Source organism: Vigna unguiculata, chromosome 7, assembly GCF_037176805.1.
Source record: "Vigna unguiculata cultivar grain cowpea cultivar isolate G323 ecotype 2 chromosome 7, ASM3717680v1, whole genome shotgun sequence".
In the NCBI taxonomy this organism is placed as follows: domain Eukaryota; kingdom Viridiplantae; phylum Streptophyta; class Magnoliopsida; order Fabales; family Fabaceae; genus Vigna; species Vigna unguiculata.
Window position 1 is genome coordinate 24,366,729 of NC_140798.1, and position 16,267 is coordinate 24,382,995.

Here is a 16,267-nt window from a genome sequence, read left to right on the forward strand (position 1 = left end):
ACTAGTGAAATTTGATTTTAATGTTGATGCTTTATTTCATGTTTATCATCATCACGACTAAATCATTCCTAATAACACTATATTTTTGTGGCATCAATTAAACAAATATAAATGATGACAAAATTAAGAGTTTCGGTTTACGGTTAGTTAAGATTAATATTGAAGTGGTATTAGATATATGGTTAGGATTGAGTGTTATTACTAGATCAAAATTTATAGGCATTAGTCAGGGTGTAACTCTTTTTACTTAAGAGCGTACCAACTCAAACGTCACGATTCGATTGTGACTCGTCCCACTTGGCCTCCACAGGACAATTGATGTCACATGCAACAATCTCGTCCTCAGTCATTGTCCTACTAGGAATCTCACTTGGATTGTGACTTGGCCCACATATATTTGGGAAAAAAACTTATAAGAAATTGTAAAAGGTAAAAGAAAAGCTTAATTAGATTTTGTGTATAAGTTAAAATTGATTTATAAATTAAATTATTTGTAAATTCTTTTTCCTACAACTTCTTTTTTAATCTATGTGTAAGTTAATTTTTATTTTTAGGAAACTCGTTTTATGTACTTTTTATTTTTCTTCCAAAAAGTGAGGCGTTTGTACAAATATTTAAAAGGTGTGGGATCGTATTGAAACAATGTGTTCATCCACTTCTGTGTAATTAAGTGTATTTTGTATGGATGTAAAGTTATTTTGTTTTCTGAGTTTCTAAGTGTGAGGGGCAAAAGTCTCTGGGCAAAGTATTTACTCTTTTCATTATGGTTGGTGTTGGTGGAAAATATAAGGTTTTAAATTAGGTGATGGTAGAGATGTTAAGAATTACAGGAGTCGCAAATAGTAGGTAACTAGCTACCTCATTTATTCTATATATAAAATAATTTACTTGTTGCTTAGTGTCCATTTAAAAAACACATGCAAACTATTTTAAATTTGAACATATTTATGTATACTAGTAGGTTTTTTTAAAATATTTATATTTTAAAATTAAATTTTCATCTAAAAATATAAATTTAAATCAAAGTATACTCTAAGTTATCTATAAAATAGAACTTAAAACATAAATCAAAGTTAATGGTATTCCAAACATAACTCAAAATAAATTAAACTTAAAACATAAATCCCAATTAATGGTATTCCAACCATAACTTAAAATAAATTAATCTTTGATGTTTTCTCCATCAATATTTTCACTTGACACTTTAATTTTCGAAACAAAAAACATCTAAACAAAACTTATGAATAATTACATAGTGATATTATTGGTTAAATTGGAATGAAAATTTGAACAACTACATACACTACTAAAAATTCTTATATTACATTATATTTTTCTTGCAAATTTGTTAAAAAAATTTGCAAGAAAAGTCTTTTTCCTGCTATTTTTTCTAAGAATTTTAATTGACAAGTAATTCTTTCGTGAGTAATTATTTCCTACAAAATTATAAAATTTGTAAGTATTTCCTACAAAATTTGTTGTGAAAAGTATTTTATACAAAATATTTTGCAAAAAAATTAACAACAATTTCCTGCAAAATTTTTTTTATAACAAAATTTATAAGTATTTCCTAAAAAAAAAATTTAAAAATTGACAAAAAATATAAATTTTTTTAGTAGTAATATTTTAAAATCTAATTAAATTTCAGGTTCAAAATAAATTTAGATAGCTTTAATTGAGTTTGAGTTAAAAAAAATTATCTATATAGTATTCAAAAAGATTATATCTTTTAATTATTATTTTTTTGTTTAATTTTTTTCGTCTAGATAATATGGGGTAGTTTTGTCCCATCAATACTCTCATTTGTTTTCATATGTTAAAAAATTATAAGATTTGTTGTTGGTATAAATGATATTTTGGTTAATGTAGAACAATTGGTTACTTAACGACGAATCTTGACCAATAATTTAATAGAGTCAAAATAATACAATTAAAATTTATATATTTAATTATTTTTATTAATACAACAAAAAGTCATATATGAAATTATTTACCTATCATTCTTTGAACCTTACGGGGACTTAAAACATAATTACACATTTTTTAATATAGTATTAACCTTAGTTAAAAAAAACAATTCATTAATTATAACATTATAAGAAAATCCTTCGTTAACAACCAATTTTAGTGATAAAATATTGGTAGTCACTATAGTGATAAATTTGTATACCAATTTACAAAATAAAAAAATTATTAATTATTAAAATAGTTATTATTATGAATAATTATGAAATATACAACTAAAAAAGGTGTTAGCGACTAATTATAATTATCGGGTTTCAATAGAATTAGATTTTAAATTAGTCTATAATTAATTAGTCACTAATTTAGCGACTAATTATAATTGTTAATCATAATAGTGAATATTTTAGTGACCCCTTTTTATTTTTTTAAATTAGTATCTAAATTGTTCACTAACTAATAATTTTTTGTCACTAAAATTGATTAATTCTAATAACTAATTTGAATAAATATAAATATAAAATTTGAATGTTAATTTAATTACTTTCTATGCTAGTCTATAGTCAATTGTTTGGAATACTACCACTTCTAAAATTTACTATTATTTGGAAAGTGGACATTGGATAAGATCGAGTATTATTTAAAACTAGAATTATGACCCGTGCAACGCACGAGTTATTTTTTAGATGAATGAATTTTGTTTTTTTATAGTAAATGGAAAAAAAAGTTAAGAAATTAAAAATAAATATTAATAGTAATGATAAATATGATTTAAAATAGGTGATATTAATTTTATCATGTTTATAAATGAGTGCAAAAGGTTCTGAACATCCAACATCATAACAATATTAATTGTAGTAATCATTGTTTTGTCTAATATAAAGTTTTAACTTTTTGAACATTTATATATGTACATGCTATAAACATGTATACAAAACTTCTGATTGATTTCATGGGTTAGAAGACCATTATAATTTGCAATATAAAATCGATATAACTTTATTAAATTTAAAATTTGATAAAAAAACAAAAGAATGCAATACAATAATTGTCAAATAACCGGAATAGTATAAGATTAATTTGTATACCTCTTATCAAATATTTTAAATTTTTATTTCTAAACCTCATTTGTAGTTGTAGTAGCTAGTTACATTTTCATTTTCATCCATAATTAATATTTTCAATCCAATCTTCTTTTTTATTTCACTCTAGAATATGTTACATATAGTTGTTCATGAATGAATATAGGATGAGGAAGATAAAGTCCAACTTTAGAGGATTTGCCTTTGTCTTTTGTTATATGTATTTTAAGTCACACAACTACCTTTCACCTAATTAAATTAAATATTAATATAACTAAAATTCATTTCTCAATATAAAAAATATAATTAAAATTCAGCTACAATACATCACAAATTTTCAATTAAAATTTAATACAATCATAATTTCCTAATTTTGCAATCACAATTTTGTATAGAACCAAAACATAATAAAATTTAGTATTTATTAATTATAATGTTAATATTTATTACTTTTTGTATTTATTAATTATAATGTTAGTATTTATTACTTTTCGTATTTATTAATTATAACATTACTATTTATTATTTCTTGTATATAGAAATTTATATTAATGTTATTCGTAAAAACTGATAAGAAATTTCTTCTTTTTATTTATTTTCCCTCTTTTATTTTATTTTAATTCTTTTCGTATTTCCATATTTATTATTAAACAAAAGCAAATATAAATCATTTCAAAATTATATATTAATATTTCGTGTTTGAAACAAAATATTATATTTTAAAAGTACACAATATAAAATAAAGTACTAAAAAATTAAATTAAATATTAAATTATGTAATTAAATATTAATGAGAGAGTTTAAATACCTTCTTTTTCACCAAAATCAGTATTAAAATGAAATTATTAATTGTTCTACAAACTCGAAAAAAAGCTACAATTATAAAAGAAAAACCTTAAATTTATCATATCATAAAAAGAATCTATAAAAAATAAAGATATAAGGTTGTCATCCCTATGAATGCTCACACACTCACTGCTAATGTCTTAAACAATATCATGCATTTTCATATTAACTTGATCAGTTTATTGTTTCCTACTATTTATTTCTACATAGTACTCAATATAGAGATGTTTTCTATTTTCTTTGATGTATTCCTTTTTTGTATCTTGTTGTATTAAACTAAATTGCAATATTTTTATGGTTATTTAATTTATTACTTTGAAAAGGGAAAATGGTTTTTTGCATTCCAACCTTTGAATTTTGTAAAAATGCTAAAAGATATAAAAATCAGTACAACAACTGAAACCTTTCGGTCAAAAAATGCTACACACAATCAAATTCTACTTACATATTAGAAGTCAAAGTTGAATATTAAATAAAAAAAAATATGGCAAGAAATACAGCAAAAACTGCCACAACAAAAGTCAATATTCTCAAGAAGTTATATTTGGATGAATAACATAATAGCAAACCTAATCAAACCCAATCGATAAGATGAATGATTGAAAAGAAACTCTAAAAATGTTAGTGGTTTTTCAAGTGAAATTAGATAGAGTACTCATTATTTCCAGTGTCCTTATCATTAGACTTACCAGAAATATTGCATGAGGGTCTAAAATCACTACATTATCATCAATTAATATAGGAACATAGTACAGAGGATTCAATCTCTCGAATTATGATGATAATAGAAACTTTTTACAATCAAAGAAACTTTCCTCACCACTGTTAAGTTTGGTTTGTACCACACTACATTTCTTATTGTGCTATGAATTCACATGGACTATAATACTCTCGTTTTGCTTTGTCGCTCTGAATTCACCTGAACTATAATGCTCTCCTTTTGCTTGGTCTTCTTCTTTATACTCATATGGAATACCTAGTCATATCACATCAAAAGAATAAAAGACAAAATCAGTCACGAAACCAAAATTTCATTAAAGAGGTTCTTTTATAAATATTATATTATATATATATATATATATATATATATATAAAATATTTTTTTATATTTATATTTATAAAAAGTATAGAAGTAATACATAAAGAAATGCTAATAAAAAAATATGCATAACCTGGGTTTAAACGTAGTAGCATTGAACAAATATCAAGACAGTCTGGATCCAATCATGAAAGAATAAGTTGAGAAAATGGAAGACAGTTGTAGGATCTGATGTTTTTGAGCACCTGAAATCAACATTTTGCAATTAGTAATGGTGACGGACATATTAAATTTAAAAAACTGATGCGCACAAGAGATCGAAAGAATAAGAAAACATGTTAAATAAAAATAAAATGTGATAAACTGATGTGCACAGGAAATGATTAGCACTAAAGGCTTGGATCTTTACCAAGGTAACCAATCACTAAATAGATGTTTGTGAATAATGCCTGTGTGACCATCCAAGTGCTCCACCACATTCCCCTTGTAGAAACAAAAATCCCACTATAGTGATAAAATATAGGTAGTTACTATAGTGATAAATTTGTATACCAATTTATAAAATAAATAAATTTAATTATTAAAATAGTTATTATTATGAATAATTATGAAATATACAACTAAAAAAGGTGTTAGCGACTAATTATAATTATTAGGTTTCAATAGAATTAGATTTTAAATTAGTCTATAATTAATTAGTCACTAATTTAGCGAGTAATTATAATTGTTAATCATAATAGTGAATATTTTAGTGATCCCTTTTTATTTTTTTAAATTAGTATCTAAATTGGTCACTGACTAATAACTTTTTGTCACTAAAATTGATTAATTTCTAACAACTAATTTGAATAAATATAAATATAAAATTTGAATGTTAATTTAATTACTTTCTATGCTAGTCTATAGTCAATTGTTTGGAATACTACCACTTCTAAAATTGACTATTCTTTGGAAAGTGGACATTGGATAAGATAGAGTATTATTTAAAATATAGCCACTCTTAAAAAAACTAAATATTATTTGGAATGTAGTTAATTCGGACTAAAACTGTGTATTATTTAAAATGCGATCACTCTTGAACAAAATTAGACATTATTTGGAATACATGCACTCATGATTAAAACTAAATATTGTTTAAAACACAATTTTTTTTTTCTAATTTTTTTGTCTAAACGCAAGTTTTACAAAGAATATGATTTAAAAGATCACAAGTTCACTCATTGAATGAATTTAATAATTCTGGCATTTTTAATAAATATGAAATTAGGTGTAAATTGTTATTATAATCTGTTTTATTATATAGTAAAATTTTTATATTATAAAAATTAAAATAATATATTAAATAAACTATTATCATATACAAGGAGTAGTTTGATTTTCTTATGTGCTGGTATATTTTTCTAGTAAAATATAAGTTTTCCTTTTTATAAAAGGTTAAAAGTAATTAAATAAATTAAAACTATTAATTATTACTTGGACTGGTTGGATCCATGTTTCCCCAACAACCCAAGTGTTTGATAGATTTGACTGGTAGCTCGCTCAGAAAGGGCTTCCATTATTCCATACTTACCAACTACCAAAATATTAAACTATCAAACTTTATTACGTCATCACACTTCACTTGTGTCAAAAGTCTAAAACTCCCAAATCAATTATATCTGATTTTCTAAGAAAAAAAAACTTATTTTAAATCCCAACAACAGCTTTTAAATGTCAAATGAAATTTCAAAAAATTGAATTCAAAATTTTTTCTTCACGAAATTTTATTCAATTATAGTAAAAAAATAAAAAATAAAAACTATCAATTTATCTCGGGGGCTTTCTTCCTGCATCTCCAAGTATTTCTTCTACACCTCCAAAAATTCCAAAAATACCTTTTAACCATTTGAGCGAAGCCACATAGATCACACCCCCAAAATTATTTTCGGATGTCGACTTCCATTGAAGAATACTTCCGGAAGTCAAAATACATAACCGAAAATCGACTTCCAAAAGTTAAAATATAACCAAAAGTCGACTTCCGGAAGTTAAAATATATAACCGGAAGTCGACTTTCGGAAGTCAAAATATATAACCGGAAGTCGACTTCCGAAAGTCAAAATACATTACCGGAAGTCGACTTTTGGAAGTCAAAATATATTACGAAAGTCAACTTTCAGAAGTCAAAATATATCACCAGAAGTCATATTAACTTTCGAAAATCAAAATATACTACCGGAAGTCGACTCTCTAAAATCAAAATATATTATTAGAAGTCGACTCTCGGAAGTCAAAAACAAAATCTATTTTTCATTTTCGTTTTTTTATTTAAAGTTTAATAATATTTTTGTTTTATTTACTTTTTATATTTATATTTATTTTTCAGTACATTAAATAAAAAGTAAAATTATATACATAGATATTAATATTTTATTTTATTTTTCAAATATATATTAAGAAATATGAAAACATAAAAATAAATAAATAAATAAAAATTTAAAATTTAAAATTTAAAAAACATAAACTTTAAATAAAATTAAAAATAATTAAGACAAAATTAATATTTTTTTAATATAAATTTCAAGTATTTTTAATTTATTTTATTTCTTAAATATTTTTAATATATATTTAAAAAATAAGATTATATATATATATATAATATTTTTATACAATATATCAAAAATAATATTTAAAAATAATATTTTTAATTCTAAAAATCGACTTCCTATTATTTTATTTTACTTTCGAAAGTCGTAATAGAAATTTTTTGCATGACTCAAAACTTGGCCCAACAAGAGGCCCAATTTGGACCAAAAGCCACCACCGTAGTGGACCATATTACCCTTATTCTCTCGCTTTTTGATTTCAAATCTGTTCTTCTTTTTCTTTCTTTTTCTGTCTGAGGAAAAGTAGAAGAAAGACACAGTGCCCTAGATTTGCTCTTCTCTGCTTCGGAAGAAAGTGAAACAGAACAACGTAAAATTGCAATGGCTTTCGCTTCCTTCCTTGGCAGAGTCCTCTTCGCTTCGGTCTTTATACTCTCTGCTTACCAAGAGTCAGTACTCTTTTTTTCTTCTTCTTTCATAAATTCTTCATGTTGATTTGTACCATAAGATGTCGTTTGTGTAATTTTAATTCAAGAAAATGTAGTATAAGTTTGTGGATTTTTTGTATGTTTGTTTCATATATTCAGTTATTTACATGCTGCAGTAGTTGGATCCGTAACGCTTAAGGTTTGGAACCGTTTCTCTGAGTAAAGTAGCCTCGTAGATCTGCCTTTAGTTTTTGTCTTTTGTTCTATTTAGATTTCGAAAGCGTTACCTTGTTTGATTTCCTGTTTTGACTTTGATGGACCGTGTGAATAAGTTTATACTCAGATTTGGTAGAAGTGCGAGAAACTCAATTCTATTTTTGCATTTATTTGTTGATAGTGAAATTAACCATAAGCTCTTGTCTAGTCTACAGATTTGCATTTTCGGATTAATTTTTATGGTGAAATATGGTTTAGTTGTCGTTATGTTTGAAAATTATCATATCTTTTTGTGTTTATGTGCAATTCTTCGTTGACTTTGATGTGTTTTAATTCTCCCTGAATTGGGTTACTTAGAATTATTGAGTATGACTTCATTATTGCGATAATTGTGCTTGATTTGGAAATTATTCATTGTGATTTTGGTGGGGCTGGCGGGGTTGGTTGCTTTAACTGAATTATTCTTGACCGCTTTTTGATAGAATACATGTGGTTCATGCCCTCTTTTTTGTTGCTGAAGTGAAGTTTCTTTTTTACTCGGTCGTTCTTTACTATAGATTTAATGAGTTTGGAGTTGATGGTGGGCCTGCAGCGAAAGCACTCAGACCAAAGTTTGATGCATTTACACATCGCGTGCATTCTCAAGTTGGCTTTCAACTCCCCCAGATTGATGTTAGTTTCCCTTCTTTCTCTATCATGTGTATCTTTTCTGGAAAATTATGTCTGTTCATCATGTCTTCATTTCAAAGTAATTGGAGATTAATTAAATACTATAATAAATATCTGTTTAATACCATCTCATAGAACTTGCAATTTATGTTGAACGAGGATTGTACCTTTCATTGAAACAAAGGGATGTGCCTGATTAGAAAACGAGAACACGGGCATCGTGATAATGGTTATTAATTCTGCCTTTATCCTTGGGGCTTATTGGTGCTTGCCCATACCAAATTTAGGGTTCTCATCAGACAAGAGTTATCAGTCTGTGTTGGCCATGAATGGTATAATTGAGAAGAAAAGTATTAAAGTTGTTGTGTATATATATCACCTTAGTTTACATAAACATTGTACTTTATATCTCGAATGCATATTATATTATCTTGTATGGTAGAATTTCTCTGATATGGTTGATGTCCTGATCAGACGAAAATTTTAATTGCTGGGGCTATTGCTCTCAAGGGCCTTGGAGGAGTTCTTTTCATATTTGGCAGCTCTTTTGGAGCTCTCCTTCTGGTTTGTATTCAAATTTTCTCTAATAAATTGAATTTCATATTCTTCTCTCATGCTCCTTTTGTTCTAGTTTTGACTATTTATTTAATTTATTTATTTTGGCTGTAGCTCCTGCATCAGCTTATTGCTACTCCTATCCACTATGATTTTTACAATTATGAGAGTGAGGACAAAGAATTTACTCAACTTTTCATCAAATTTACACAGGTCAGAGACGTGACTTTTTTTAAAAACTTTATTTTCAATAAAATATTCCCAGATGTATTTTTACATCTGTTCGCTAAATATAATATAATTCCTTGCAGAATATGGCTCTCTTTGGGGCTCTGTTGTTTTTCATCGGCATGAAGAACTCCATCCCTAGAAGACAACACAAGAAGGCACCGAAAACAAAAACCTATTAGTAGCAGAAGCATTGGAGGACCCCTTTCAAGGAGGGGGGTCATCGTATCCTCAGAAATGTACCAGGATTTGGGTTGGATGCTCTCTTCTCTGGTTCAGAATCAATCTTCCTCCCTTTGAGTTTTGTAGTTTTGGCTTCACTTGGATTAAATTATTGGCTATTATTTTGTATGATCTTGTTATCACGGCTTTAGGAACTATCTTTCAGTTACACTTGTCTGTCAAAAATGAAAACAAAAGGTGAGAAGCCCTGGCTCTTGAACTTCATAATGCCAATTTCATTCTGTTCTGTCTTTCTTGATGTAAGGTCGTCAAAGCCTGGCATGTGAAGTTATGTATAACTTAACGGGGTTTTCTTCCTACACCCCCTAATATTTCTTCTGCACCCCCAAAGTTTTGTGCCGTTCCATTTATGCCCTTCAAAAATTAAATGAAAATTAAAAGGGGAATTAGGTAAAAGTAATAATTAAGTAATTATGAAGTTACGTAGGTGGTTGTCTGAACAAAAATCATAGATGATGGTATTTGTTAGGACAATGATACTTTAATCCATTTTTTTTGACTTAGTCTTAACACATCACTTTAATCACTATTAGATTATCATATCACTAAAAAGAATAAAAAAAGATAATCTAATGGTGATTAAAGTAATGAGTTAAAAAAGTAGGTCAAAAAAAAGTTGGTTAAAATATCAATTTTCATTTGTTATATATATATATGGGTTGTACTCCCAAATTTGCCTTTCACTTTCACTTGAAACAAGAAGTCAACTTCAATATTCATTTTTCTCGGAAATCATGTTAATCATATTCACACTCATTTTTGGAAGTGGACATTCTATAATGCAATTCACGTCGACTTCCGGGTCTAAAATGCAATTCACGTCGACTTCCGGGTTTAATATACTTTCGGATGTGGTACATTTGGTGATGGAAGTGAAATTCCGGTGGTCATTCTCAATTTTAACTATTTTTCACTTAATAGAAGTCGATTTTCGGTACATGTTTCTATTTTACGGCAGTAGATTGTGGACTTTTGATGGTCATTTTCAATTTTGTTTTCTTTCACCGGAAGTCGTGTTAAGTTGATTGTTTCATCGGAAGTTGACTTTCGAATTTCATTTTCGAGTTTGCGTTTCAGATTCGTAACTTTCACTTTTGGTTAATGGTTTCACAATATCAAAATATCGAAACAGAACAGTTTTGCTCTAACCTATTCATAAATCATTAAAAATAATTTATAGCAACACTTTTGGTTAATGGTTTCACAATATCAAAACATCGAAACAGAACAGTTTTGCTCTAACCTATTCATAAATCATTAAAAATAATTTATAGCAACGATACGGAGAGGAGATCACATGTATAAATGTCTATGATGCGAGAAAGGAGAGACAAAACAAGGGAGGGACGACAATGAAGGAGAATGTGGGAGAATGTGAAGAGAAGAGAAAGAGAAAATGTGAGCTTCCCGATGGTGGGAGGAGAGTTTTGCTGTTGTGCTTTTAGGGCCAGGTGAGATGTGAGTGAGTTAGTTTTGAATTAAATAAGAGAGAGAATGTGAGTTTAATTTTTGTTTTAAATTTATTGTTGGTCATATGGTTAAGGGATACTTTTGGAAACTAAAAATTGCTTGTGGGTGGAGAAGATGTATTGGGGTGCAGGAAGAAACCCCCTAACTTAACCGGAGTGCTTGGTAGATGTTTGATTTATTTTATTTTTTAATCATTTTCTTTTCTTTTCTTATGAATATCTATTAATATTTGTGTGAATTTTAATGTAGCATATGTTTTGGCTTATGATTTGGTTTGATTGTGTTTTGTTTCTTCTATCGTGAGTTTTGATCGTAAAAATTTTAAATTGAATTTAGTCCTTTCGTTTTTGAACCTGTTCATAATAAATTTTTTATAATTAATATTTTTTATCTTTTTTATGTAAAAGCTCATTTTCTCTCGTTTTTTGTGAAATAAATTTATTAAATTAATTCTTTTACAAAGATAAAGATTAATTTTAACTACGCATTGTTTTAATTTAATTAGTATTTACGTTATGAAACATTTAAGTATTTTTAATCTCATTTTTGTAACTTAGCTATAATAGTTAATGTTTTCACTTAATTACAATAAATTAAAAGTAGAGGAATTAATTCCAGAAAAAAAAAATCTAGAGATTAAAATTGAAAATTAAAAATCCTATTAAATCTTTAGCTCTTTAAATTTTAGAATACTTATAAATAAATTTAAAGGACGTAATTTCAGGAAAAAAAATTCTGTGATTAAAATTGTATATTAAACAATGGAATTAAATATCTTAATAAATCTTTTTTGGTTTTTTAGTTTTAAAAGTATTTATAGGTTTTATAGTTGGCTTTAATGCATTTTATAAATACTAGTGAGCACACAGTGGGTGTGTTTGCATCGTTTAATTTTTATAAAGATTTGAGTTAAATTCAATAAAAAATATATAATTAATTTTTAAAATAATTGTTAAATGTTAATTAGAAAATTAAAATATATACATAAAAGAGGTTTTTAAAATAATTGTTAAAGATAAAAGAAGTTTTTAAAATAATAGTTAAAAATAAACTATTTATAAAATAATTAATTTTTAAAATAATAATTAAGGGTAAAAGTGGAAATATGGTATCTCTTTATATATTGTTATAGATAATCAAAATTACTTATGGTTGAAATTATTCTTTTCATGGTTTTTAATTGATAAAGTGTATTAGATATGTAGAGATGACAAGTAAACTTGTTCTCGTAGATATTGTCCGAACTCGTTCCCGTTTTGATGCAGAATCCCCACATTGGTTAGGTATGAGTATAGATAAAGATGTCAAAAAAATCCGTACCGCGAGAATTTACGAATAAAACCCGCAATGGGTAAGAAATGAATATTGTAAGTGGATACCCACAGGTAATGGTACGAGTATTTTTAATACTCGCATATTAACGAGGCGGGTACGGGTATCATAATATCCGTACCCGTGGACACTCATACCCAATGTACACTAATTTAAATTAAAATAAAAAAAACATGATTAAAATATTAACATATTAATTTTGAATGAGTTATTTTTTATCAATTAGTTTAAAAAAATTTCATTTCTTTGTAAACTATTATTGAACACTATTTAAATGGGTTATTTGGATTTTATTTAAAATTTATGAATGATATGTGTTGTATTTTATTTGAATTTATGATTAAAATATGTTGTTAAATATTTATTTTTATTTTTTTTTGTAAATACACGCGGGTACCCGTGGATATTAAAACATTTTGCGGGTACCCGCATAACGGATACCCGATAGATATGGATATGGGTACATGACTAATATTTATCTAGCGGGTAGGGTACGGGGGAGCTACTACCCGTACCCTACCTGCCTCGTTGACATCCCTAAGTATGGATATGGGAAATCCCCGACTTTTTCAATTGGGTATGGGGATATACATATCTCCGCCATAATACTCGTCCCCGTTTAAATTATTAAAATATTCACAATTAATTAAGTAACTATATATATATATATATATATATATATATATATATATATATATATATATATATATATATATATATATATATATATACTTTCTATTTTTTATTTCTACTAATTATTTGGTTTGTCATGAAACTCATTTTCATCTCCATTATATTTTTCATCTTATCATAACCTTTATGTAATTTTGTTAAAATGATGCATGTCAATTAAACAAATTTTTTGTCTCACATTTGAATATTTCTATTATTTTTTACTATTTTTATTTATTGTATATTTTCCTTTTATATGAGAATGTTTAATACTCTCAATTTAAGTGTTTAATAGCACAAACCTTTCATTTACTAGGTAATTTACTAGGTAATATAAAAAAAATTCTTTACTTATTATTATTATTATTATTAATTTTGTTTCATTTGAAGAACTCTTTTATTTCGTTAAAATAATTTTTGTTATTTCTCAACCATTAAGTATATATATTGATATTTGAAAAATTTTCTTAGATTTCTAAGGTATTTTTCATCTTATCACACCCTTAATTAGACATTTGTTTTTCTTTGTGCAATTTCTTTGAATAGTCTCTCAAATTGTTTCTAAATATTTGTTAACTTTTTAATATTTTTATTTAATGTTTATTTTCATCATGTATAATACTATTTCGATATATTTTATCTATTGTCTTTCATTTTCTAACTCATTATCAATCATACTGTGATTTTTTTCTCTATAATTGTATAAATAACTTTTATTTACTACAATATAAAAATTTAATATAATTGTCATGAATATTTTTTATCACCATCTAATATATATTGAAGTTCAAAAGATACAACATCTATGTTAAAATTTTATTATTATGTTTATTATTTATTTTTTACATCATTTTGATCAAATGATGTATTATAACTTTTATTAGTATATAAAAAATAGATTTATTAGAATTTAAAAAATCGAAGTAGAAAAACATTTAAAATATATTTTAATTTGAATATTTGTTTTTCTTTTATATTTTTAAAAAAAAAATACTTTTAAACTTTATCAACTAGGTTTCATTAATGGTTGCAAATTTAGTAAATGTTTTGGTTCTCATGAAATTTTATTTGGTATTCTAATGTAAAATGTAAACAGTTATAATTTATTTCAAAGTATTTAATATTGAAAAAACAACCATATCCTAATATTGAATATTTGATAATATTATGTTTCCTTTACTATAATTTTTTATTATTTTCAAAAATTAATTAAAATTAATATTGAAGTAGTAAGAAAACGGGTACATATATGGGTACGAGATTATACCTGTTACTCAGTGAGGATGTGGATGAGACAAAAGTTTGATACCGTTGGGTTTAGGTATATGGATGATGATGAATTTTTTCTATGGTGATGGGTATCGAATAGCGAAACCCGTCTCCTCCCCGTTCCGTTGCCATCCTTAGATATGTCTATTCATGATTCACATTGTTACATGGACGTGTGATCACCTTGTTAAAAGAAACGTTTAAAATTAGTTTTCAATTTTTCATATGTGATTATGCAATAATTATTATTTGATTTTTATTATAATGGTTGTTCTTACAAGGACAATATATATCTTGCTGCAAAGTCTTCTAGGTGATCCTTCAAGATTTCAAGGTCTTTATTTTTAAGGTATCTCTTCCTCAACTCTAAAATGCAGGATATGGATACTTGTAAAAGATACTCTAATGCTAAAGTTTCAAAAAAATCTAGTTTAATCAATTTTTTATGGTATTATAGTGAATTGATGTAATATGAAATTATAATTGTGTTTCTTATATTGATAATCTTGATTGGTTGTGCCAATTGTTTATGAGTTTATCGCTTTCACCGGTGCAAGAAATTTTTTTTATACATGTCAATTTTTTTTTTTACTAGTGAACTTTATATATCTTAAAATCAATAAAAAATGTTGAGATATAAAATATTTCTATTTGACAGTTTTGTCTAACTTTATTATCATCACCTAATTTATGTTTGATGAATTAAAAATATTAAAAATATTAAAATAGAATTAATTTCGAAAGAAACATACAAAAATATTAAAATATACTAAATTGAAATAAAAATTAAATTAATTACTAAAATATATTGAAAAATGGAAAAAATACGCTTTTTTATTCAATTTAAAGAAAAATAAATCGTAAATTATCTTAAATGTATGTAAAAAATAAAAATATATAGTATTATACTTTTATAATTTTGTATTATTTATTACGATTTATTAATAAAATTAAAAAAATATATCTATGTACTCCCTCTTCCATAACTCACTCTCGTCCTATTTTTACTCTCCCACTATATACTTTCAGTACATGTTTCCTCCTGCACCCATTTTTCTCCCACACACTACATGTAAAACGAAGGTAACACACTAAGAAAGGAGAGAAAAAAAGGGCAGCGAGTAGTACAAAGAAAAAATTAAAGAGAATATGCTAAGAAGGCTTCACAAAAAGAGTTTGGAAGAAAGAGTTTTGCATCTCATAAGGTTTTTCCTTCCTTGAGCTTCTAATGAGTTAAATTGAAATCTCATTAAAATAAAAACTTACATTAATGATCCAAAAAAACCACTCAAATGAACAAAAGGTGACGCTAACAACATTTATTAGTTTATTTGTAGTGTCCCAATTGCGTGAGCCAAAAACCTGTCGGTTGAAGTTATGGTGTTTTGCGTCTACTTGGAAAATCGACTTTATTAATGTCGACTTAACTCATAAAAACACAATATTATATTAGAAATAGCTTTAGACTAGTTTATTCGTTGGTTTAAATGCTCACTTTATATTTTTAAAAATATATATCAATGCAACAATCTTCCTAGCTTATGCTTTTGATAATTAAAAAAAAAGTCAGTGAAAAGAGCTTGCAAAGAAGACGAAGAAAAAGAAAATTATTGTCGGCTTGGTTCATCCTTTAATTAATATTTTTATCTTTTATTTATTTTCTCTACTTAT

The 16,267-nt window shown here is 26.0% G+C and overlaps 1 protein-coding gene across 2 annotated transcripts; it reads left to right on the plus strand.

Moving 5' to 3' along the window:
• Positions 1-7,749: 7,749 nt before the first annotated feature.
• On the plus strand, positions 7,750-10,183 carry LOC114189762 (uncharacterized). Of its 2 annotated transcripts, XM_028078441.2 has the most exons (5): positions 7,750-7,963; positions 8,716-8,830; positions 9,302-9,391; positions 9,497-9,595; positions 9,694-10,183. In XM_028078441.2, exons 1-5 carry the CDS (start codon positions 7,896-7,898, stop codon positions 9,790-9,792), a joined length of 471 nt encoding a protein of 156 aa, XP_027934242.2. In that variant the 5' UTR covers positions 7,750-7,895; the 3' UTR covers positions 9,793-10,183. The 2 variants fall into 2 exon arrangements, with proteins under 2 accessions (XP_027934242.2, XP_085531544.1); XM_085675418.1 differs by having other exon boundaries at positions 9,497-10,183.
• The last annotated feature ends 6,084 nt before the right edge of the window (positions 10,184-16,267 follow it).